At 43.0% G+C, this 26,372-nt stretch overlaps 1 protein-coding gene across 2 annotated transcripts in view; it reads left to right on the plus strand.

Moving 5' to 3' along the window:
- CCDC85C (coiled-coil domain containing 85C) overlaps nucleotides 1-26,372 on the plus strand; it is a 110,789-nt gene that overhangs the window by 61,448 nt on the left and 22,969 nt on the right. For both annotated transcript variants that reach the window (XM_053979592.1, XM_053979593.1), the window contains exons 2-3: nucleotides 6,690-6,766; nucleotides 22,764-22,868. In XM_053979592.1, coding sequence (XP_053835567.1) covers nucleotides 6,690-6,766; nucleotides 22,764-22,868 — 182 coding nt within the window. The remainder of the gene's footprint in view (nucleotides 1-6,689; nucleotides 6,767-22,763; nucleotides 22,869-26,372) is intronic.

The raw sequence follows: 26,372 nt of genomic DNA on the forward strand, positions 1-26,372 counted from the left end.
AAGCACCTCGAGAGGTCTAATGAACTGAAACAGTCAGGAACATACAGTCTTGAGCTCGTAGTTAGAGGCTTGCTATGAAATGTTAATTAATTAGCTGCAGTGGCATATGTTCCATCCTGTCAGAGCTGCAGCACAGCCATGTTGCCCGTTCATAGCCAGTCTTGCTAGAGTTAAAAATGTGTACTATTCTGAGACCATATTTTTTCGTTATTTGTGATTGGACTGGCTGCACACTTCTCTGTTGTTTTGACTAGTGTTTGAATACCTAAGCTATGCCTGAGCTATCACCTGCACCTTGAAAATGAGGCCTGATCCTATCAGTCTTATTCAGACAGATGTTATTGTGGGTGGCTTTGGATGCTACAGATGGGCCTTTTATTTATTTAGTGTAGTCTAAGGCAGTGTCTGTTCAGTAGATGTGCTGCACCTCAGCTATGGAAATATTTAAGATTTGGCCCTAGTTCTCTTTCTGTGAGTGCATTCCTGCCACCTCTTTAACAGTGGCTGTCAGAGTGCAGAGGAAACTTCTCCCTACACAACCCACAGTGAATGAGGTGGTGGGACAAGAGGGTAGAGCAGGTTGGTATGGTTTGCTTGCTGAATATCTTGCAGAGGTACAAAACACTGGGAGCGTCTATTTACCATAGATCTTGTTGCTGCATATTCTCTTACCACATCTCAAGGGAGACCCCAAATTGTGACTAAGATGCTACTGGACAGGCGTGGGATTTGGGATTAGCGGAGTATGATGTTTTGGACATTATGATCGTGAAGATGTGAAGATTATCAGGGGGCTGGAACACCTCTCCTCTGAGGAGAAGCTGAGAGAGTTGGGGTTGTTCAGCCTGGAAAAGAGAAGGCTCCAAGGAGACCTTAGAGCAGCTTTTCAGTACCAAAGTGAGCTGTGAGAGAGCTGGAGGGGACTTTTTACAGGAGTATGTAGTGATAGGAGATGGAGTAATGGCTTTGAACTGACAGAGGTCAGGCTTAGGTTAGATATAAGGAAAAAAGTCTGTACAATGAGAATGGTGAAATATTGTCACAGGTTGGCCAAGAGGTGGTAGATACCCCATCCCTGGAAACATTCAAGGACAGGTGGATGAGGCTCTGAGCAGCCTGATCTAGTTGAAGATGTCCCTGCTTGCTGCAGGGGCTGTACTAAAGGTGGCTGCTAAAGGTCCCTTCCCACACAGGTTATTCTGAGATTCTGCACCAAGGCAAACCAATGAGCATTCCCTGAAAACCCTGATGGTGCCATAGCAGAGGGCAGCACCTGTGAAACCAAAATAACTCAGCATTGGCTTTGTGGTGGCCCTGCTCACATTTGAGCCATCCACTGACTGTTGTGAAAACTTGCCTTGCATACCAGTCAGGAAATTGGACATTGAAGCAGGACATTGGGATTGGGGTTTTCTGGTAGGAGCGGAAAGATGGAGGCTGCCTAGGAAAAGCAAGGGTGGTGTATTTGTCCATCTCTCCCAAGAGTTTCCTTTAATAACAATATTCAAGATATGTGAGTTTCATCTGCTTTCCAACTGCTCTGAAAGAGTGCTGTTGCTTTAATAAATCAACTTCTTTACAAGAGATAACCACTGGCCATTTTTCAGCCTGCTTGTGTGTGTCAAGAAGTAAGACCAGTGGAGCAGTACAAATATGAAATATAGTGGGGAAGAGCAGAGATGTGATAATGAAACTGCCAACAAACAGCAAAGTGTTTTATTGAGCACAGGTGAAGGCCTTCTTATGAGATGATCTTTGATGGAAGGACAGGAAGAGAAAATGTCAGCATTCTATCATGCAAAGAAGGCAGCTGGCTGCAAGGTGCAAATCTGGCAGAGCATCATTCCTTCATGTGCCTTTCCTCTGTGGTTTGGGAGAATCCCTTTAGGGATGCTGCTTTTTATGAGGATAGGAAGAGCCTTGTTTGCAGGACATTGCCAAAATATAGCTGTGCTTTACTGTCATGAATCATGCTTAGTTAAAGTAGCTCCTGGGAAAAAATGCAGTGGAAGCAGTGGGTGTCCAGCCTCGCTCCTGGATGTGTGGGGCACCTCTGAGGTGCATGTGGGACAGAGCTGGAGTGGGGCACCGTGCCCTGACCTGCCAGCCAGCACTCCAGCTGTGTAACCTGTGCTTTGTAGCAAAAAGGCAAATCAAAAAGACAAATCAAACCTCAATGGGGTGCTGTGGAAGAGGCCTAAAGCACCTCTGTTGGTTCAAGTCTGCTCTTGCCATTTTGTTTGGTATTGCCCAGGCTGGGTGTAAGGACTGTCCTGCTGTGAATGAGTCACATCAAAGGGCTCTCACAATTTTCTCATTTCACAGACACCTACCTTAACCTTTTCTGACATCTCTGGTGTGAACTGCCCTAAGTAAAGGGCAGTTATTTTCTTATATTCATTAGGTGCTAGCACCTCAGTATGAGAAGGTCTTAAATAAAAGTGTCTCAATCCCAACCTCACAGCTACCACACAAACCTCTGCTCTGCATTCTTGTGGTTGGAGAAGTGGCATACAAGGAAATAAAACCATTTATTTTGCTGCTGACAAAATATATGTGTAATTTATCATATTTACCCCTCTGCCAGATTCCTCTGAAATCTCAGATGAGAATCAGAAAGGCTACAAGTGTCTTTTAAAATTACACTGTTCTGTGCTCTGCAGGCTGCAAGATTGTTTTGTTTGTTAAAACAATTTCTAATTTATGTTTTTACAAAGCTTGAGGAGCCAGGCAGTTCCCTGCTCTCTGAGAGACCATTGAGTTAAAACAAGGTAGACTGATTTGTCTTGCCTCCATTTAGCTGTAATGAGTATTAAGTGGTTTATCTATGTGGAGAAAAGTTACTCAGCTAGATTACATCCAAGCTGAATTACATCCCATTCCAGATGGAGTATGTTTTTTTGAACAGTAAATCTTGAGGAGGGTGGATAATAACAGTAATGCGCCTTTCTGAGCTGGAGTGCAGCTCCTCTGCCTCTCATGGAGATAATGTGGAGAGCTCTACATCCAATTAATTTTTCCAAGGCTTTATAAGAAACAGGACTTCAGGTTTCACAGCTCTGGGAACAATTTAGCTTGTAGAATTTACATTGTGCAAGTGAGCGATGGCTGATGGTGATTAGTTTTCACCCGTTTTGCTGTCGGGGGTAGCAGCCTGGCAGGGCACGTTCTGCCTCTCTCCCAGCTTCCTCTTCTGTGTGATGGCTGCCACAGGGAGGGTGCTGAGTGGGATGTGAAATGCTTTGATGGGAAATTTTGTTCCCTCTGGTGCCATCTGGCCCACTAAGTCACCCACTGCTCGTGCAGCTGGTTCTCGTGGCCCCAAGGGGTAACCAGAGGAGGGTGTTGGCCCCGGTGGCATCCCAGGCAGCACTGAGTGGCAGAGAAAAGAGTGCCAGAAGGCTTATCCTTGACCATGTGTCCTTGACCTCCATACTGGTCTGGTCACCAGCAGGGCGCTGGCAGGTGTGAGTGGCTAGGTGGGTGTGCTGGGGTACACTGCACCCAGGACCTGAGTCTGGGAGCTGCTCCAGCCACTGGGAGAGTGCTTTTGGGCTGGTGAAGGTAGAGCACTGCTCACAGCTGGCAGCAGGCTTTGGCACAGCAGTGAGGACCTTTGTGAGTTTGATTTCTAATGAAAAGGGATGTGAGGGTCTGATCAGTCAGAGATCCAGCTCTGCTGCCTCTCCTAGATGGGTCAGTGAGGCTGTCCTTGTCTCCTGGCTCTGGGGGAGGCAGGAGAGGACGGAAATTCACTGATAAGAGAAAGTCGGAGACAGAAAAATGTTGGGAATGTGTTTCTTGATATAACATGGGTGAGACCTAGCCTGGGGTTTCACTGCTTAGCCTGGCAGTGTTACTGCCTGCTGTTGTGAGAGTTACGAGATTTTAAAAACTGAGACAAGAGGCAAATGGTTCATCTGGCACCTGCCTCAACACAGGCAGGTCCAGAAAATGGAGGTGTTTCATCTCTGAGGGCATAGCAAGGACTGGGATGGCTCTGAGCACTGTTTCACAGCCTTTGCCTGAGATGGAGCATTTTCTGCTGACAAAACGACTCATTTGGTTTTTTTCCCCTGCGTGTATTTTACATTGCCATAGGGTGTTTCCTGGCTGAGGTCAGACATCAAATATGGTTTAGGGTTGAACAGTGGTGTCCGAAGAATTCTAGCAGTTCTCAGGTCAGGCTTTCAGAACCAGTGGTGTACATTGGCTCCTGAGGATGCAGGGCTTGCCTTCCCAAGGAATATCCTTTTTTTTTGGTAAGGGGTATAAAACCATAGAGAGGAAATAATTCTCTATTTCCTTTTCTTTGACAGTCATGCTCTATTCTTTTTGTCAACCAGTCAGTCAGTCCTGGTAGCATTCAGGGCCTGAACATGACAGCTTCTGCATCCCCATTCATCCACTTAACCTAAAATCCTTGTAGCTGCTGGCACAAATAGGGTATTGGTGGAGCTGGAATGCAGGTGGGAAGGACACCTTATCTGACCAGAGCTGCCAGTGGAAGCTGTTGTATTCAACACACAGCCAGTAATCTCTGGTTGTCTTCAGACAGGGATTGAGACTGGTTTTGGAACTGTTTATCCAAATGGGTATTATTGTACTGAATTTAGGGGTAAGTTAACAAAGCATGATGGCCTGGGGTACAGAAGAGGTCAGACCAAAGAATCCATGGTCCTCCTGGCTTTAACAATCTCAAACTCCCCTTGCACCCTGCTGGAGGACAGGTTCATTACTAATTTAGCAGGTTCTTCTAGCTGATCCTGAAATCTTGCTGCATTCAGCACCAATCTACTGCAGCATTCTGCTCATCACCCTTGGATATGTGTGGCCTTCACAGGGAAAGTGCTTTAGATGGATTTTATAACATACTTGTTTTGCTCTCTTCTCCTCTGACCTGGAGACTCCCCCATGTTAGGGTGGTTGTTGGGCTGAGTTTGTGCTCCCTGCAGCTCAAGCTGATGTTGCTGTGTACCTTGTCACCACTTTAGCTGTTCACTGAACTTACATAGCTCCCTACAGTGTCTTCTTAACCTTTCTCACGAGGACTTGTTTGGATTTTCTGGGTTTCAACAAAGCATAATCCAGTCAAAAAACTGAGCGTTTTTCTTTTGAGAGTGTGCTTTAGATGGGCACTTGACTCAGATCCATCCTGCTGTTCCTTTGTGTGGTTTGGCACTGGTCTATGGTAGCACTTTTTTGAGTGTATTCCAGTTTTTCCCTTGAGTGGCCAAAGCAGTGTCAGTGATTAGCTGTAGCTTCCCTGCTAGCCCTTCTGCTGAGTGGCCAGGAAGAGCGTTCAGGCTTAGTGCCGAGTGTGCTTGGCAGCCACTGGCAAAGGCAGAGAGAAGCTGTTCAGCACAGAGCCAGCCCAAACCTCACCCGTGTGGGTGTTTGTGTGCCAGAGCTGCAGCCAGAGGTGCCTGCTCTCCATGGGGGGACTGATCCCAAAAGCTGCTGGCCACTGCAGCACACGCCAATGGCACTGGGGCCCTTGTGTTAACACCTGGTTCCTTGCCGATTCATGCTCAGCAGCAAGTCCTGGGGTGGAACAGTGGCTTCTGCAGTCATACCATAATAAATGAGATGAGGGAAATTATAATTTTGTACTTTTCAGAGCCCCTTTAGAAGTGTGGAAAATGTTTGGAGTTTTTAATATACTTATGTTGCAAAACTTTTCCTCCTGCTGTAACAGCGAATGGCCTCTGCTACTTAAATTACAAGTGGAGGAGAAATTTTGCAAAGAGTCAATTGTAAGGGAAGAGCTCATCAAGCTGTAATGAGAATGGAGAAAAGGTTTTCCCAGTGTCCTTTATTTTCTTCCCTGTGACATTTTCAGATGTGTTTCTTCTAAGCATGGTTCAAAACAAGACCCAGATGCTTTGGAGAGCAGTAAGCCACCCACAGAGCTCTCCAGTGACTTACCTTCTATGCCAGGCCACCCTGTCTGGTGTTGCTGTCTTGCTGCAATGGTAAACTGGCCATTGCATTCCTTCAGGTTGAATATTACCATTTTATGTGAGGGTATTCTGTATTTTATTGTCCTGGTGTTTTTCTGGTTAGTGTCACGTGCTTCCACTAGAAAAAACAGATGTCCTGGGTAGGCACTTGTTGTTTGTGTCAGGCTGTGTGCATGCTGCAGCTCTGTGGCCTTGCTGAATACACTTCTCCCCCTTTTACAGCACTGGAAGTTGTGGCACTGACCTCCTCTTAGAGCTGTGCCAACAGCTTGGTTTTGTGAGTTTCTCAGTTGTTTTTGAAAGAAAAAGGCACGTGTCTGGAGGGGTTGTTTATTCAAACCTAAAAAGAAACATCTTGTTCTGTTGTGGAGTATTTTGGTGCAGTCTAGATAAATGAGAATAGCTTTCAAAACTAGGAAATTACTTTTATGAAAATACAAAACACAGTGTTTCAACTTCACTTTCTTTCTGTATCACCCACCCCTCAAACTGGCATTGATGCGGATTCACAGAAGATTTTGCTGTTGCTGCATCTCAGCTTTTTAATGAAAAAACCTTTGATGGAGTCCCTCATCACCCTACACACATAAGGTTTTATTTAGCAAGTCATTCCCAAACTTGCCTTCTACAGAGTGGGAAAACATGTTGCTTCTGACACAATACTTGCCTGTACCACAAGAAGCTTAAATGTATTTGTTTTTTTTTTTTTTTTCTCTTTTCCTAAAGATTCATCTTCCAACTATATCAGGCAACTTGAAACAAAAGTGAAACTGCTGGAGGATGACAACAAGCTTCTTTCCCAGGTAGGTTTTATTTCCTAATAGATACTAGTGTGGCCCAGTTCTCCTGTTTCCATATGATTGTGTCTGACTGCTCATTTTAATGCACGCTGGCTTTTGGTAAACATCTTGCACAGGAAGAACACAATTCATATTAACCCCACACAGATAGAATTTGGTCTCCTTTTGTTAAAATTAAAAAAAAAAAATAGGAAAAAAAAAGTGAATCCTCTGTTAGTGTCTCTGTGTGTTTCAGAGATGCATTAATGCCTCCCTGCAGAGCTCCTTGACCCACCTCTGCTCCTGGGGATGCCATGAGAGTCCAGCTCTGTCTGTGTCCTTGCTGTAGGATTTTGTCTTCCTTGCCCATTTACATTGACTTTTATCTTGTTGAAAGAGGAGACTGTTGTCAAAGGACAGCCTTGGGAATAGCTGTGTGTGGTGCAGGCTCCCAGCTATTATTTGAGATCTTACTTAAATCTGAACAGACTCTCTAAAGGGGCACTTTTTGATTGCATCTCCCTTTCAAAGTCTACTCCACGTGCCACTGTGCTTTTGATCACTCATGTTGCTTACCTGTCTTTATATAGCAATGTCAAACAGTGAGAAGAAAACAGCCATTCTGTTTGGTATGTCCTCTGGATCCCCTGTAAAACACAGGAGTTGGTGTAAACAGGGGCAGCTCTGCTGCATTTAATAAGGCACTGTCTATTTAAACCATTGGAAAACTTACCCTTTTTTTCCTGTACTTTACTTCCTTTCACTGCTTTTATGTTCTACCTTCCTGGCATTTTAAAAGTTTTTTTTTTTTCTATACTTTGCTTCTTATTTCAAGCACCATGTTTCATAGTCATTTTGTTCCAGATTCTTCCCAATTATAAGGGCTGGAAATAGAAAAGCCCTTGTAATATTTTTTAAATGCCTTTTTGCCAGTTTATGTTGTGCTGTTCTTTGCATTTCACCAAATTGGAGATCAGACTGTTCCAGGGTCACATTTTTAAAACATTCTCATTTAAAATAAACAAACAAAAATAATGAAGAGCTCTATGTGTACTGAAATTATAATAACATCATTTTGTCAAATGTTTTTTTTCTGAAATACATATTTTTTGACCTGACTCTGAGCTTTTTTAAAGATTACTCCTTTCTCCCAGCATACTCACTGGCATTACTAGCCATGAAAAAAACTCAGAGGCACCAAAGGGTTAAACCCCAAAAGGGTACATAACAACTTTGTAGTTGCTTCATGTATTAATTGATTGCTAATTTGATTTTGAGTCCCCCTGTCTTTCTCCCAAACTGTGTCTGAGCTGGTGTCTGGTGGCTGTTTAATTGGAGCTATTGATAGGCAGATGGGATGTGCATGGATTCAGGGATGGGCTCAGTGTACCCTTGGCCTAGCTTTGTCCTGCCACAGCCAAGGACATTACTCTGTCAGATCTGCCTTAGGAGGTCAAGAAAAAGTTGGTAATTAATGGTGAAAACAAATAGGGTCTGCATAGCTGCATGGGCTTATTGCATTGGGAGGATGAAACCCAGTTAATTTTGGGTTGTGCAGGGCTGCTTCGGGTTCATACATCAACCCTTCACCTACATGCTGCCCTGGGTGTGAAGGCTATGCCTTTTCCTCCACTGTCCTCAGGTGTCATCACCTTTTGGGCTGTATTATTACAAATACTTGAATCCAGGAGGGAGGGAAATTACCTTAAAATAGCTCTGTGTTCTGGAGAAGGCCAATCATGACTCCAGTGGCAGCAGTCACTGATGCCAGCCTGGCTGTGATGTGCTGTGCAGCCCCTGTATGATGTCTCAATGGCCCTCCAAAAATACCAGGATCCAGCTTCTTTTAGATTACATTCAGGAAATAACTTCTTTATTATAAGCAGGGAGTCAGCTTTCCTTAGGGCAACAGGACTGTTGAAGCTACCCTGGGCTGGCTGAACTCCCTGGGAATACTGAGCTGCATCACCTCCAGTCTGTCATGCTACACACCCAGATCTGGATTTTTTTCTCTTTTAATGAGAAAGATTAGGAAAATCTGCATAGACACAAACTCACATGCATATGTACACATAGTTCCCAGCACTTTCCCAGAAAGCATAATCCACTTACTGTGTTTTTACTTGCTTTGTCTGATTGGAAAGTGTTTAGCTGTTACCATGCGGATCTTGGGATAAGACTCTAGTTAGAAAGGATCCTGGCAAACTTTCTTCTGTTTTGAAAGTTGCCAGGTGATCCTGGCTGTTTGAACTCTGCAGTGCCAAACTGGCTTGTCAACACCAAAGTCACATTTCAACTCGGCTTGGCTTTTTCTCCCTGGGAGTATTGACTTTGCAATAATATTTGCAGCCTGGTGTCAAGAAGTTCTATCACCAGCGTGCTGAGGAGTGATGAAACCTGACGTCCTAAGTAACAAACAGTGCCTGTGCATTAAGGGATTAACAAATCAGGGGTGGTTATGGAAGTCTTCCTGGCTTCCTTCCAACTGCTAAACATAGAGCTGAAATAGTGCTTCATCCAGAGAAACCTGAGAAGGCTGGTGCTGCAAAGGATATTTGCAAGCTTTATGGCTGGATTTATATTCCAGTGACCAGTGACACAATACCCTTTTGCTGGCTGGTGCATCCTGAGTGAGATTTGTTGCTTTAACTTCTTCAGCATCTCTGGAGTGAAGGTGTGCTGAGAGGTGGTGTCTTTGTAGCCCCTTCTGGAATCAAGATGCTGATTGCAGGGGATCCTGAGCTTCACTTTTTCTCCTGCTTCCCAACATATCCTTTCTCTATAAGCACTTTAGAAGAAAGCCTCAGTGGGACAGGCAAAAGCTCCCAACCTATGCCTGGCAGCTGCTCTGCACTGTACATGTCACCTGCAGTACAGACATGCTGGCATTCACACTTCTGTTTTTCTAGTGACTTATTTGAACAGGTTAATGGAGAGAGCTTTTCTTACTCTTGGAGATCAAGAAATACCATCTCACAAGCCACACTGCAGTGGGAGGAAAGCAAATGGAGAGAAGGGCGTTACTATGATAGCCATATATGTGGTTTTTTTTTTGTTGTTGTTTTGACTTCTTTTACTTTCTAGAGAAGGATATGATCTGTATTTCCCTTTGGAAAATTATATGTTTCTGATATTGCTAACCCATCAGTACTCATCACTCCCTCCATTTTCCTGTCTCTGAGGAGAAACTACTCCAGTTTTTACTTTTTTTGATGCAGTTTATGCTGTGATGTTTTGTTGGTGTGGCCATGTCAGCTAGAAGGTCATGCTCTTGGATGGCATTGCTGTGCTGGCAAAGTCTCTGGCAACCCACAACTTTTGTTGCCCTGGTTTATATTGTTTGGGCAGCGGTTGTAACAAATGCCACTACCAGAAAAGACCACTGAATCCTGCTCTCCAGTGCTGGTAGGTGTCTCTGGTGTAGCCACAGTGGCAAAGACCCCACAAAGCCCAGTGGGGATGGTGTGAACCTTTCTCACAGGTGTAGCTGGTTTCTGGAAGTTTTAGTTGCAGTGTGAAGATGATGAATGAAAGCTCTGAAAAATGCTGAGTGTTGGTTTCAGAGAGCTTCATGGGCATCACTTCTGTAGCCTCACATTCTCCAGGGAAGACTTGCACCGAGTTCTGCTGTGTGCATGCAGTTGGTCTGTGCAACATCACGTGGGTGAAGTCCTGTTATTCCTCTGTGTCATTGTGGGCAATGCCCAGAATAGCTGATGTTATTAGTGGTGTCTGGTTGACTAGGTGAGGGTACCTTCCATAGTGCTAAGATCTAATCCCTAAGGTGGGAGACCATATTTGCTTTCCATTCCTCTGAGCTAGAAATATCCAAGCACAAAATAAGCCCCTTAAGCCACTTCATACTGCCCCTGGAACAAAAAGGAAATTTTAATTGCATACTTTCCCCTTAAGGTTAGAGAGACCTGTATTTACAACATTTAGGAGCTCCAAAGGTCAGTTCTGGGTAGTTTCATAATTAATGCATACATTTTAGAAACAATAAGGGTAACAATCTTCTGGCCATTCTTTCACATTATTTTGCATTTTCAGCTCATTCTGTACACACACAAAGATTAAGCACTTTTAGCTAAAACTTAGCTAAAAGTGTATAGGCTGTGTGGATTCATCACTTTTCTCTCTCCTTGTAACTAAGTACCGTGCATCATGGGCTGGTTGTCAGGACTCCTTTTGGTTTATAGTCTCTGAGCTGTGTCTACCTTTTCCCTTGAGAGCAGGAGTGCCAGAGGCATTTTTCTATTCAGAGATGCTCAGGGCACATTACACATCTTTGTTTCAAAAAGCCCAGCTTTATAGAAAGCAGATGCATTGGGCAGGTGAGGCTCTAAGTAACTGGATGTTTGACAATGCCTGGTGCCTCTTTCACAGAAAATTTCAAGTCCTCTGGTGCAGAGCAGAAACAAAAAAATTCTTCTCTAGGGAGTGTCAGCCCTTGAGATTTATGAGTATTTAATTAAAATTGCCAAATAGACTTCAGTAGCACCAGCACTTCACAGCAGTTGAGCCTGCTAGCTGCCTGGGATGTACAGCTTCCTTGGAAGATCTTTAGAGCATCCCTAGAAGTTCTTGAAAACTGTTCTTAGTCTTACTTTTAAGAAACTGCATGCTTTTCCTGAATTAAAAGGCTGCAGCTGTAGAGTTGATAAAATCATAGTAGGCAATGCCTGTAACACTGCTATTAAAACAGAGCTGAGGTGTTTGAGCAAGGAACTTCCATGGTCACAGCATCTGCAGGCTGCCACAGTTCTTAGGCAAATGGGATCTTGGCACAACCATGCACTCAGCAGGCAGTTTCCAGCATATCCTTCTGAAAACAAGGGGGGAAATCTGGACCCCAGGGCCAAAAAAGAGCCTGACAGTCATTAGCACTGCAAAGAACAAAGATGTAAATGCCATTCAGTGGAGAGCCTGATCTCTTCCCAAGGAGGAGAAAAAGAAATTGCCCACAATGTGCTGGCTGGCTTCAGGAGAGTCAGAGTGCAATTTCCCCTGTTATTTTATTATCAGTCACTTCTGTGCCAAGTCTGCCATTAGCAGTTCCTGCTTGCAGAGCTGCCTCTCAGCTCTCAGAGTTGCTATAAGGTCTTATAGCATTTGGGCCTCTCTGTGAATTGGCTCTGGAGGTTTGTCTGAGGCCATGGCTTGTGCCAGGAGCACTGCACACACTCACCATGACAGGAACAAAATTACAAACCTATCTGATTTCCCCAAAGTCTACCTATTGTTTGTGCGTGAGGAGGATAAGTATAATTGCTTTAATTTAAGGTCTCACAAGGGAAATAGGTTGTTGGCTTTTTTTTTTTTTTGGTAATGCAGAGCAACTCAGACATGAAAGCTTTCCAGGTGGTTGGTCTCCATTTAAATTCAGAATACTGAAGGGGATGTACCTTCAGTTACTCTATTACCATTTTTAGATAGTATTTCAATGTTTAGCTGCATTTTAAGTAATAAAAAAGGAGATTCCTATTTGGGGTCACATCCAAATATTCCTTTCAAGTCAATGGTGAGAATTCCTACAGGACTCCATGCATTTTGGAGTACAGCTCTTGAAGAAACAGATTTTTGTGAGACCTTCTCTCTTGAGATCAAAACTTTGATACACTTTTGAGAATGCACTGCATTGCTTACAAGTGTAAATGCAAAATATGATAACTGAATCCTCAAATGTTGCTTCCTTAGTTGTGAAAACAAATCTTAAAAAAACCCAACATAGTATGCAAAGCCAATCAATATCCAAGTGTGTTCCATTTCACCTCCTTTTTTGTGAATTACAATGACAAGACTGATCTGACCAATTTGCTATCCAATAAGTTAACTTGAGATTTAAGTAACAATGTGTACTTATTGAATAAAATGTTTTTCCTTCCCAAATAAGAAATGTGTAGGAGCAGTTCAAAATACCTTCAAGCCCTCTAAGACAGCGGAGTTCCTTCTGTTTGGACATCAGAGATTTGAGCTAATCTACCTACCAAAGTAAATTTTCTCTAAATAAATATTTAGAAGTACCTTCATGGAGTTCTAAAATGCACAATCAGTGACAGAAATGAGCTTTTGCAACTTATAATGAAATCTGAGTGGTGTACTGTGTGTTCTGGGAGTTGTCACCTGCGGTATCCATGGATTTTACGATACTGTAAATAAAGTTCCCTAAAAACCTAGGAAATATAATTCAAAAGATCTGGATCCAGAAGTCAACTAACAGATAGACAGAGACATACTGGGCTAATTGAGTCTTACAAATTTGAGACCATCATATAATTTCTTGCAACTTGAAATTTTGGAAGGGCTGGAGCTGAATTTCAGTGTTTGAGTGTGTGTGAGAGAGATGCACACATGCAAAGCTCTGTCATGCCCCATTTGTTTCTGTTGTGGGTAAGCAAGAACATTGGGTTTAATGAGGCTCAGTTTAACTTCCAGCTGTGAAATACAGGATTAGTCATATCCTGTGCTTAACCAGCTTTGTAATAATTTCACTGAATTCTACTTTTTATCTCTGTATGAGGACAGGGCCAGGGAAAAAGCTCTTAATTGCAGTTAGATCAGGCTACGAAGAAGCAGCTTTTTGTGGCTTTGATACATGTGGAGAGGTTCAAAGTACACAGAATCTCAGTGATCCGTCCATCTGAGAAGTACTGAAAAATGTCTTGAGGGGAAACTATGCAATAACTGCAGAGGCTTAAAACCAGATTTTTATGATGAGTAAAATGCCAAATTCAAGCTCAGATCAATAAAAATTCAGAGTCTGACATCTGAAAACTACTTGGGCAACAATGTGAAGGATGTTAATCATTCATTGCTTTGAGAAGAAAAAAGCCTCTTTACTCAAAACTGTAAGTTTATGACAAGACTTTCAGTTTTGTTTTGTTTTTCATGAAGCCAAAAATGCAAATCTAAATCTTTATAAGAGACTTTTAAAGAATATTCAGATTATCTCAAAAAAAAAGAGACTGGCAGTAATTGATTCTCCCTGGCTGCTTGAGTCCCAATTTAGCAGAGAGCTTGGAACATCCGAGTGGTCCTCCAGAGGAGAGGGCCTTGGGTGCCCAGCATGAGCTAAATACTGCAAGGGACCTTTGCTGCTTTGTCAGCAGAGGTTTCAGGTCTTTATTATTCTCATTCCTAACTCTGCTGTTTTATGTGATGTGGGGAGTGCCTTGAGGGCAGCCCAGCAGCATTGCTGTGGCTGCGATTTTGGGAGGAGGTGCAGTGGTTCCCTGTAGCCTCCTTGCCTGGAGTGCAGTTGACAGGAGAAAATGAAGGGTAACTCCAGGGGCTGGTCCAGACCTGTGCTTGATACTACATCCATATAAAAATCTACTTCCCTGGAGGAACTGGGGCAGCATTCTGTAGTTTCTCCACTGGCACCCTCAGTAAAGATGCTGATTTTGGTTCTAATGAGCCATGATGGGCTCTGTTAGTCTGTGACTCTGAAACTCAAGGCATGCAAGCCACAGACCAGACTCAGGCTGCACCAAATACCAATGGCTATAGCTCTGTTTGGCTTTCTTAACTATTGAGCTGCATTTCTATTTGGGTTATAGGCTGTGATACTTGGATCTCTCAGCCGTGCCAGCTCATATATCCTCTTGAGCAAAGCCTGCCAGTTGTGTGATTATAATTATATACTGCAATTTGGTTTGAACTGATTATCTGAGTCTCCTGTGAGTTATGGACTTGATCTTTCTCTGCAGATCTAAAACAAGAGGACAAAAATACAGACATTCTTGAATATTAGCAGTGTACTAAAGTTCCCTACCTCAGTTGCTACAGAGAATGGAGAGGTTTGAAACCTGCACTGTTTTTATGTCCTGTACCCCACTGAGATACTAATAAGTCTTTTTCCAAGAGTGATTTTACATGGTAGAATCTGCTAAGCCTCTTACTGACTGTTTCCTGCCTTTCCCAAAGTTGTTAGCTCCCTCAACAATAGTGAATTCCAGCTGTCACCAATACAACCAGGTGAAATCTGGTTGCCCCTCCATCTGTGAACACAGATCATGATGTGAAGGGGAAGTCAGAGCCTAGGCAGAAGTGGGGATCCTCATCCCTGTGTTACATTTGTGAATGGCTGAGATCCAGCCATGGCACAATGCCCAAATGCATTTCCAATTCTAAACGAACTACTAAAAATGGATTTACTGATGGAGCTGGCTGAATACTGAAGAGGGAATCAGGAAAGTAGGTGTTTTGACAGACCCTTACCCTCTAAAGCCTTTGTTACCAGTTCAAGTGATCCCCAGATGTGTTTGCATGTACAACAGGGATATGAACCAGTGTAAAGGAATTTAATCTGTCCTGTAACAGAAAGCTCATATTATTGCATGACATGGAAGATGTTAAATAGTTTTAATCTCATCCCTTAATTTTTTTTCCTTATGTGCAGAGTTCTTTCAAAATCAAATACGTTGATTTTTTAAATTGAACTCTCATGTGTGTGATTTCCAACTTGCCTGATAAATGCTGCTGAAGCTAATGGGACTCTTCACGTATACTTAAAGTCAGATATGTGCTTTGCTGAGCTTATTTTTGCTTGAATATGTCTTGTAGTGATAACTGCAATTACTGAACCTTAATTCAATTATTTGCCAGCTTCACACAGTGCAGTTGCCCATCCCTCAGATTCCTGGTGCGTGAGACACTAAAATATGGGTTAATGAGATAAGGGGGAAATGTTTGTGCAAGGTTGTGTGGTAGGGGATGTTTTCTGGGGCACAAGGCTGCCTGACAAGGCCAATCACTCCTCATTGCCCTGATGCCCCTGTGAGAGCTGTGCAAGGCAGGTGCTTTGCACCGTCTCCTGTGTGTTATTTGAGATGTGTTTCTGCTTTGCTTTAGCTCAGCAGAGCTCACTGCTCTGCTGTGATACCTGAGGCTGCCTTGGGCCAGGTTGTTGCTATAGAGCTCTGATAGTGCCATTGACCTCTGTAGGTGTGGTAAAGTGTGGTAGTTGTGAAGAAGAGTAAGGTGATCAAGCTTTACCAACTGTTTGAGGGGATCACCACGCTCTGAATCTGGATAATAAGATATTAATCTTTGTGCAGGTGGATTCTGCAAGGCTTCATTCATGAATATAGGGATAGGGGTTGAAGTTCAAATAATGATATTATCTTATCAAGTAACTCAATATTGACACCTGCATATACGACCTTTGGTCACCTGTGGTAAAGATATGGTGTTTTTTTCAAGATAATAAAATAGCTTTATTTCTATTAGGTTTCCACATGTATAATGTTCTTCTGTTCCCTCCTAGCTGGCTGACTGCAACAGCTTGCCATGAGATTTCAGTAAAGGCAGAGAGAGCTAATGCATCCACAAGCAGCTTTTTGGAACTGGGGGGCTGCATTTTAGTACTGCTGCTGGTTGTTTAGGGCTCTGATTGCTTATTCTTTCACTTGCTAATGTTGGTGATTTCCATTTTTTAATCATCTGAATTTATTAAATATGCCACTGATTTATTTTTATTTCTGCTCTGTACTTGTGCAAAAGACATTGGTTAGTAATATCTGTGTTTTGGCCAAGTTCAAATCAATGCCATTAGCCTATGTGAAGAGAAGTGTGCACTTTCAGCTAAATTGCTACAGGAAATAACAGAAAAAGGTTTTGAGCTAAACCTTCCATTTAATTACTCAGTTGCAAACAATGGGTTTTTGAGTGTCAAAATTGAGGCAGTTTCAATTACTGGAACAATTATGGTTTAGAGTATTGTTGCTGGTAGGTTAAAAATTTATATTACAGTGAGAAACAAGTAGTCCAGGTAATGGGCAGTGTAAGAGTCCATAAAGATGAAGGCAGCCTGACAAAGTGGACTGAAATAAAACCTGCATTTTTTTTCCTCTTCACAAATGTATATAATCAAAAGCCAAGGTCTCAACAGAGTTTTCCATCTAACATCCAAGATTTATGGGTGAAACTAAAATCTGAAGTGAGAGTGATATTTTTTTTTAATGTAGGCTTTTTTTTTTCCCCCATATAATTACCCAAATCATAAGCCAAGATCCTTATGGGCTTACATGGTCAGGGTGTGATGCCCTTGCCCTGTTGCTGAGGACCAAGTTCACTCTGATGTTTAAATGATGGCTGAAGGAAATCCTGTGCTTTGTAAAAGGGGAGGTAGCCACTGAAAAATGGAAATTGCTTGTCTGTCATAGGGCTGGGTGATGGTGTGGCATAATGATTTGTCCAAAGAGAATCTTCTGAGCTGGTGTCAATAAGGGTATGCTCTCCTGTCAATATTGAGTTCCCTGTAGTTTTCCTTTTTGTCTCTTTGCATTTTATGCTGTTACATAATTTCTTCTAAAGTTGTGTTGAAAGCAGATATAATATTAATACATTTAAGTGGTGCGGTGTGTAATCCGCTGTCTCTTGAGCTTAGTGCAAGTGGGTCTGCATTGTAGGAAAATGAAGCTGATTATTATAAACCCTTGGAAATGACAGCCCTTTGGGAAGTCTGCTGTCAGTGACTCACGTATGCTTGATTCTCTTGTGTTCTGGACACGTTTTGCCATCCCTTTATACTCCCCAGAGGTAAACAAAAAGTGGCTCCTGACCTTCACTTTGGTGCTTTGTGGTGTGTTTTTAAAAGCGACTTGTGAAGCAGGAGAGGAAGTTTTCACAATGCAGGAGGTTAGAAATGAGTTCCAAAGGGGTTTAGAGAGCTGTAGTCCTCAGGTGACTCCAGGCCTGTCCCTCCTTGCTCCTGCCTGCAGCTGGAGGATGCTCATCTCTAGCAGCTCTTTATCACATCTACCAAGGCTCCAGGGGTGCCTTGGGTATGCTCAGGCACAGGATGCCCATGTTTAAACACCCAGATTGCTCCCAAATGACTCCACAGCCCATGGGGAGAAGGGAAGCTGTGACCCTCTGTGAAAGCAGGGCACAGGGTCAAACTGATCATTTATGATTAAATACTTTTTAAAATCTCTTTTCAGCCTTCATCTGTTACAACTTATGTGAAAGGAGGAAAAAATGTTTTCAATTAAAGGCTTATGTAACGACCTTGTTTTGAATGCTAATTCATGAATTACTGGGAGCTGACAGTGCTGCTTTTTAATTTTCCACAGTCACTTCAGAACATAATACTAATGGAAATAATTTTTTGCTAATCTCTCATAAATGCTGAGAATTTTCTGTCAAGTAAATTTCTGTCTTTCTGTATTTAATTTATGTTAAGAACAGTCCATTTTGTTGGATCAAAGTATTTCAGAATTATATATTTGTCATCTTTTTTCTCCCTTCTAGCAGAAGTAATACTGAAGGGTAGCAGAAAAGATAATTTGTCTGACTTGTCTCTAAGTTTTCAACACTTTATCTTCACAGTTGGTCCGACATGGCCACAGCACTGATCTGACTTTACTGGACAGAAAGGAAAAGGAAAATAAATGTTTCTTCGTAGTACTTTGACCTTAAAATACCACAAACACCATCCATCTTCTTGTGTTATTTGTGTTATTTTTCAATTGAATCACTCAGCACAGAGGGTCAAAAAGTCAGAGGCCACCATTTCTTTCTTTGCTAGCAGGATAGAAAGCTTTGATAGGAACAAGTGTTTACTATTCTTTCATTGTTTTGTTTTGGCTTTTTTTTTTTTTCTTTTTAAATGTAATTTTAGTCTTTGGTAAGCACCAATACTTTAATTTCTATCTCAGGCATTTAAAATTATACATTATATGTTATGGAAAATACCACTTTCCACCCATCAAATTGCTTCTGTTTTCTACAGAGAAAAAAAGTTGGTTTTGCAGTCTATTTTTACTAAAAGAATCTTGATTTGTTGACCCTACTCTTTTCTCATTGGTAGGAGTAGGCCAAACTCCCTTCCCTGGTGGGAGGGACATGCCTGTGTCCATTTGTTTCATAACAGGCTGACAAGGTCTTGGGCTTTGGTCCAGTGGTATCTTCTGGGCTCGCTCTTAAGTCCTGCTTAGTTGAAAAATGTATCAATAAATGTTTTGTCATTTTTTGCGAGTGTTGAGGAGTGATTGTGCCGGAATGGTGGCGGTGGGGTGGCAGTGCTGGCTGTGTGTGGCACAGGTTTGTGCTGCAGGTGAAGGTGCTGGCTCTGCAGGCTTGTCAAAGTGCTGAGTTAGACCAAGGGCAGCTCTTGCACTTTTGTACCACTGTGAAAGGACATGCTTTTTCTTTTTTTTTTCTCTTTCTTTTTTTTCTTTTTTTTTTCTTTTTTTTCCTTTGAACTATGGATGAAACTAGGGTTTGAAAAATATTCACAGTAATGCAGCAAGAGCCACTCTTGGAGTAGTCAGTGGCCAGTTGTTGGTGTTTGATGGGGATTGGTGTGTGAGTCTCCTGAGCTCTCACGTGCTCTCCTTTGCTGCGTTCCTTTCTTCTTCTGTCTCTGCTCCTCAGCTTAGAAAATATTTCCAATAAAAGTTCAATTGAGACTGCATGCTCCCATGGAGTTTTAGTTCAGATGAAAATTATTTTAGTGATAAATTCCTTGAAACTCCTGAAATGTGAAGTGATTTTACCTGAAGGATAATTTATTATAGATATGTTGCCCGTTAGTTGAGATAATTTCCAGCAATGATGATGAACAGAGATTATCAAGGATTCTACTTTTAAAATGTCTTTCTGACTAGAAAAGCAATTTGGGATCCACTTACATCTCAGTAATGAAAATTGGGTAAGGTAATAAGAGATTTCATTTTGTGAGTGAATTGACAATGCAAATACCAGGATTTTTAATTTAGGTTTAAGTGGAGTAATGGCTACTCATTCTGATGCATCATTAGTCATATTGGTTTTTAATGAGGGATTCACTTTCTTTCCCTGGTTAGGTCTAGCACTGATAGCAAAGCCCAAGGAATGTGCAAATGTTTAGGGAGGTCTGTTGAATATGTGTCACTGCACCATTTTAATTTTAAAAAGGAAGAAAAAGCAGTTTTCTTTCTATAGTGAAAATCACACATTTGCCTTTAGTACAGGGAAGACAAATAGTGCAGAGCTGTGGTTGGTAGCCTGTTGTAAAAAAACACAAGCAATTAAAGTAAGATAAATTCCCAAATAACTTCTAGAAAATATGGAAGGAAAATTGCATTGAGTGGAGGACTCGTGAAAGGGGCTGGCTCTATGACAGACAGTGGGAGGAAAAAGTTTACTCTGTCCAGCTCTGGCAGAGATGTCTTATAAATAATGGCAGGTGAAGACTCTTTTGGCACTAGCAAACCCACTCTCTGCTCCAAACACCTTGTTCCTCTTCTGGATAGATCTCTGCTCAGTTTTTTTATTTCTTAGATGTCTTTTCTTTTTCTTGTCCTATTTTTTTTTCCTCTTTTTCCTTTCTGTTCTTTAATTAAGAGCTTGTTTTGATGTTCATTGAACTCAGTGGGAATCTTTCCATCAAATTGAATGCATTAGGTCAGATTCATCATCAGCAGTCACTGAAACAACCTAACAATAGTTTTGTCACACGCTAGCGCAGCCTTAAATGGGATTTGCTTTAAAAAAAGCAATAGAACTAATCCATTATAAACACTTGTTAGAGCAGAGTTTTGACTGTATCTGTGTATTTACCAACACAATTTCAACCAATTTAAGCCAAAATGAAATTAATGCAGACTTTTTCTCCAGGCAGGAGCATAGGGCAGTTAATTAAATCAATTTATACTAGTGTGTTTTTAGCGACAGCAGTGTGATACTGGGTATTGTCTGGACTTGTGTTTGGTTGTCTTCCTTCCTTAGCTGGGCAAAGCATTTTGACTTTCTGTGAGGACAAGCTGTAATGTGATGGAACACATGGGGAATCCAATGTAGACCAACCTCTTCAGATTTAGGGGTAAGACAGCAAGTTTCTGGGATGCAAATGTGCACCAAATCTCTCTTTCTCAGGCCTCTTTCCACATTTCTGGTTCCCCGTGATCGTGTGGCATCTTGCAGGTCTCAGTGTGGTTTGCTAAAGTCTGAGTAATCCACAGCCTCTAAACTGCTGAGGCAACACATGCTCTTCTGGAGCAGAGACTTTGAGGGAATCTGCAATCTCTGGGGTCTCCAGAGGCACAACCTCACATTTTGGCTCTGCTGTTCTGCTTTTCCCTTGGCCATGCACATGCCTCTTCATCACAGATGTCAGGGAAGAGTGCCTGAGCTCCTGAGCTGACAGCCCAAATGAATGGGTGGCAGTGCCAGGACCCCTCCAGGAGGTTGCTGTGTCCCCATGCACACACAAGAGTGGAGAAGGGGTTGCACACAGCAGGGATGTGGGAGCACAACCAGCCAAGGTGAAATCCTTTCAGGATAACCACCAAGAGACATCACATGCCTGGGACGCTGCCAGTAAACTAAGAGTCTTCTTATCATGTTCCATAGTGACCTGCTAACCTTTCTTTGAAATTATATACCTCCCAGGAATAGTGGAAACTCAGTTTTGCAGCAGTCACTTTTCAGCTTCAGAAGGAGTTATCTCCTTCAGATCTCTCTCCCTGACTCTCTGTTGTGAAATGTGAAAGAAATACAGGCCACATCTTCTCTGTTCCTAAATTCAGGGGAATCCCAGATATCTGATATGCTGAACTCATTCTGTATCACTTGGCTCCATGTGAGACACAGCAGTTCCCAGCAGATTGGGTCATACAGGACTAGCATCCATCCCTCATAATGGCTTTCCTGAGAACTGCCCTTCTCTTCACAGCTTATAAAAAGAAAGTTGATAGGGTGAGGGCTCCAGAATGGTTGTGAAAGCACTGGGTCACTGTAGAAGTTTTAACCTAAGAAGACAACATTTTGAAATAAAACCAAAGCTGAATATCAACTAAAACAGGCCATGTAACTACAAGAAAATATATATGACACTGATAGAAAATAATGCATCCACTCAGAGTGCACCAGTTCTTCTCTTTGAGCAGGAAATGGAAATGAACTTCCAATGTTTCCAGAGATCTGTGCATGACAACAGTCTCCAAAGTCTCTGTTATGTTCAGGCCTTTGGGTTACTGTGGGGTTTTTACATACAATTGATTTGATTTATGAGATTTCTTGTTAAATTTTATTGCTCCAATTATTTTTCTTTGGTTCTTTTGAAGTAGAAAACATAATTTCTGTAGCAAATGGGAGTTGAAAGTCTTAATAGAGCATAAAAATCTGAAAGGTCATGATTTTTTAACTTTAAAATAGAGGACAGTGTACTGCTGGATACTCTTAAAAATATGAAAAGTTAATGAGATGTTTATTGGTGATAAAGATAGAATCTTATCCCAGACCTTTGATTTTGGCTGTTTATGTATTGGCTTTTTCTGGGTGCACTTTTATAAATGAGAAACACTTCTCATTCTTCACATTTCAAGATCACAGAGAAAGTTAAAAACACAAGGCAGAAACTTTGTCCCAGGGAGATTATTCAGTACTCCTAACACCCAGTGCTCCTTCCCTATGAGTGCAGACTATTGGTTGCATTTATCTAGCTTTTAGGGTCATATAGACTACCTTCATTTATTTAACTATGTTTAAGACCTGTGGGTGCAAGCAAATTTGTAACCAAATAAGAAACTGTTCCTGTCAACACACATTTTGCAAGCTTAGGTGAATGATAGTAGCACTGTTTACAAAGCCTTAATCTATAAAATGTCTCCTGATGTGGGTTTTTGGGTGGGTTTTTTGGTTGGTTGGTTTATTTGTTTGTTTGGGGTTTGTGGATTTTTTGCTGGTTTTGATTTAATCTGAAGTCTTAATAATATTTTTATGTGCTTCTTAACAGATGTTTTTTATTGAGCATGTAGGAACTTAGGTAAAACAAAAATGCCTTCCTGCTGTATCACTTAATGTAGCAGACCTTGAACAGTTCACCTCCAACTGCTTGCAGGTGTTTTCTCTAGGACTACACATGGAAAAATCATTTTATTACAGTGCTCACTGTCACTGCTGGTGCAGGGAGAAGTAAAGAGAACAGGTCAGGGAACAGATGTGGTCATGGGAAAAGCCAGGACATCAGGAGGGGCACAGCTTGTTTTCTTCTCATTAACATGGACTGTCCTGTTTTCTGTTGTCTTTGCAGCAGTCCAGCACGGGGGACCTGAGGACTCTGAGGAAAGGATTGTCCCCGTACCACTCTGAGTCACAGCTCTCGTCACTGCCACAGTACCAGGACGCCCTGCAGAACGTAAGAGAAGTTTCCTTCCCTACACAGGCAGGGCCATGGGTTTCCCCAAAAGTGGGCATGGTGAAGATTACAGGGGAGCGCTCACAAATGATTATTCACCCTGAAGTTGGAATTGTAAATGTGCAGCTGAAGCCTGCAGATGTTGGGAGGATGGGGAGCCCCTGGAACATTAATCTTTGCCTGAATTGAGTTCATCAGCTTCCCAGTATGGGTTTTCAGTCAACTGACAGTCGCAGTTGTGAATCTTTTAAAGCTAGGGTGATTCTTGTTATACCTGCAGCTTCTTTTTGGTAAATGTCCTGTGCCTGCAGTAAAAAATCTTGGTTGTGGGTGAAGCTTGCCAGGTGTCTGGCAGTGCATGGACAGGGTTGTTTAGTGAGTAAGTTCTTAGGTTTTTCTGTATCACAAATAAGGTTTGAGTTTCCTACAATTTTCCTGCATTGCTTTTCAAACCACAGAAGAACCTTGACTACAGCCTCTTGCATAAGATGGAGTCTGTGCTGCTGTGTCAGGGCACCCATGTGCTGGGCATGGCTGAGGATCCTGAGCCCTGCCAGGTGTTTGCCTTCCAGATGTTTCCCTCACTGTTTGGGCCCCTATATTTGTGTGGTGATATTGTTTTCCAGATTAGAGGAAGAGTGTAGAAACAGTCAGAGAGTCCTGGTGGGAGTGGGCTGTGAGTGTTAGGAATGTGAACAAAATCCTGATGGCAGCACAGCTGGAGAACCTCCCTGCTCCATGTCTGGGACACTGGTCAGCAAAGCTGCAGGTCCTGTAGGACCAGTCATGTGTTGGCTGCTTGACTGGGAAAGAGTCATTCTGTAGATTTAGTGTATCTCTTACAGTTGTAAAGAAGGGCACAATGATAATTTAATAGAGTTTGCATAAAAAAACCTCAAGTATGGAAGCATATCCCTTTCCTATCCCTGCTAAATGGCAGGATGAATAGAGATGCTTCAAGCTAAAAAAAGAGGGATAAAGCTGTCCAGGTGAATATTCATTTTTCCAACTTTGTGCCCTGTGTATAAAGACAGGAGACTTTATAGGGAATGCAGAGAGACTCGAACCTGGAGATGTTTGTCTGGCTGTGCCAGCCTTACAATTTTGGAGATTTTGCTTTGCTTCCCTGGTGTTTAGGCTTTTGATCCCCAGCTTTGTTCCAGGTTGGCAATGCTCAGTCAGCCTGTGCTGGTTGCCCCAAGGAGTGCTGCTACTCATGATTTTATGTTTATCTTGTCAGTCAGGCTGGGATACGTCCAGCAGCTCTCTGCAGAGGAGCTGTGCTGGGATGGGAGCTGGCAGGAGAGTTTTCTGCTTGAGCATTGGCCCCTGCAGCTCACTGGGGCTGTGTGAGGGCTGGTGGCAGATGGCCCTGCCTGCTGGAGCCCTTCCTGGCTACTTGTCCCTGTTTTCTCTCCTTCCTCAAGGAAGCGATGGCACCTGGCATTTATGGAGAGGCCTGGGTACTGTGTGGCATTCACTTTCATCTGTCACCCTAGCTGTGTTCTGCCTTCTTTGCGGGAAGTTGATAGAGAAAAATCAAAAACAGCTTTGGTTCCAAATCCACATTGTCTGAGATGCTTATGTAGCCATTTATTTACTTATTCCTACCGAAATCCCTTTGGTTTGTAGCTTGACATAATGCACTGTTTTTGTGACAAGGATAATGATCACAGACTCATGAAAATGAATGAAGTCTTTGAATGACTTGAGCATTCTTGTCCCAGAAGTGGACATTTAGATGTACCTGAGTTTCTCTGTGGCTTTTTTTAATAGGCAGCAGGCATGAGTTTGTGAGAAATCATTCTTTGTGCCTGCACAAGCTTCCTGTGGGTGAGTGATGAACAATTGGTGTCAGCTTCAAAGCTGCCACATCCGTTCAGGGTTCCATCATCAGCACTGCCTGTGTAACTCTGGGAAGTTCCACAGTACATCCCTCACTGTCACACAGGTAACAAGCAGGCATCACTCCAGTTCCCCAGGGCTCTGACATACCCCAGTTAATGACACAGCTGGGTGTTTCTAATGTATCCTGGATCAGGGACACCAGTGGACACTCAAGATGCAGAAGCAAAAGACATTCACAGTTGCACTCTGTGCATTTGGCTTCATGCACATGGGTAATTATAGATTTGCTCTGTAGTCTGCAGTGGTTACCAAATATCCAGGAACAGCAATCCTTGGGGTTACAAGGGCCTACAAGACCCTGGCCTTTGCAAGGGAAGGTGTGATATATATGTTAGCTTGAACTGATAGCAGAGAGTCAGTCTTTCCAGCTCTAGGAACTGCCACCCAGTGTCATTTCATGGAGTACCAGAGTACTGTGTCCTTTGGGAGGTGAGGGTGATTTCCTCTGGCTTGGACTCGTGAGAGGAGGCAGCAACAAGCTCCTGATGGGACCTGCCATTTCCCTGGGATGAGACTAAGCTGGACAGGCTGGCTCCATCTGTCCCATTGCCAGCAGCCTCCAGAGCTGCTCAGTCTCATGTGAGCCGATGTCCCAGGCATGAGAGCTGTCTTTGAGGTACCTGTAAGCCGAGCACTGCTGAGGACTCCATGGCCCATCTGGCATCTGGGTGCCATGGTTTAACTGCAGCTGGCAACTGAACCCCACACAGCTGCTTACTCACTCCCCCCACATCTAGGGGGACATCCAAAACCCCTGCAGCACAGCTGAGGATGCACGTGGGGGCTGAGGCATGGCCCAGAGCTTGCATCTCTCTCTTTGGCCTCTTCATGTGTGCTCTGGCAGCCATGTGGATCACATGTTCCTTGTAGATTTTCATGTACCTGCCCTCTGCCCCGTGGCTGTGCCACAGGCCCATCTCAGTGCCCAGGCATGAGAAGGTGACCTGAGGGCTGCCTATGGTCCTATGGTGGTACCATCACCTTGAGAAACTCATAAACCAGCTGCCTGGAGGAACCATTTATCCACACTGGCAAGGAACACCATTAAACATGAACCAGCTTGTTACTAGCAGTCAGAGCTAGCCTGGCTGGCTTAGACTTAAAATCTGTTAGCAGTGTTCATGTGATTTATAATGGGAATCCTGCCTTTGGTGGGAGTAACTCAATGGAAATACAAAGGGTAGTGTGGATGGAGTGTGGGTAGGAAAGTGTATGTGAAAACACCAGCAGGAATTCTAGAGGAAGGGATGCTTTGGCCTGTGCTGATGGCCAAAGGCGTGACTGGCAGCAAAGAAATGGGTAAACACCACAGGATGTGTGGTTTGTGTCAGGACTGGGAGGTCTGTGCTGTGATAAGGCCACAGCACAGATGGCTCATCAGCAGAGGACTGGGTCCCTGATAACAGGAGCACTGTCACACCACAATTTTTCTTCCTGTGGTTCCAAGAGGAAGGAGTAGATAAGATGACCAAAGTGATGGAAAGGAGGCAACAGGCAGCAGCTTTCCTAGGGTTTTTGGAGGGTAAGCAAGATGCTACGATAAAGATCAGCCTGTAATAACCACTGACTCCTAAGGCATGTGAAAAATGTGCCCCA

This window comes from Vidua macroura, chromosome 6, assembly GCF_024509145.1.
Source record: "Vidua macroura isolate BioBank_ID:100142 chromosome 6, ASM2450914v1, whole genome shotgun sequence".
Taxonomy (NCBI): Eukaryota; Metazoa; Chordata; class Aves; order Passeriformes; family Viduidae; genus Vidua; species Vidua macroura.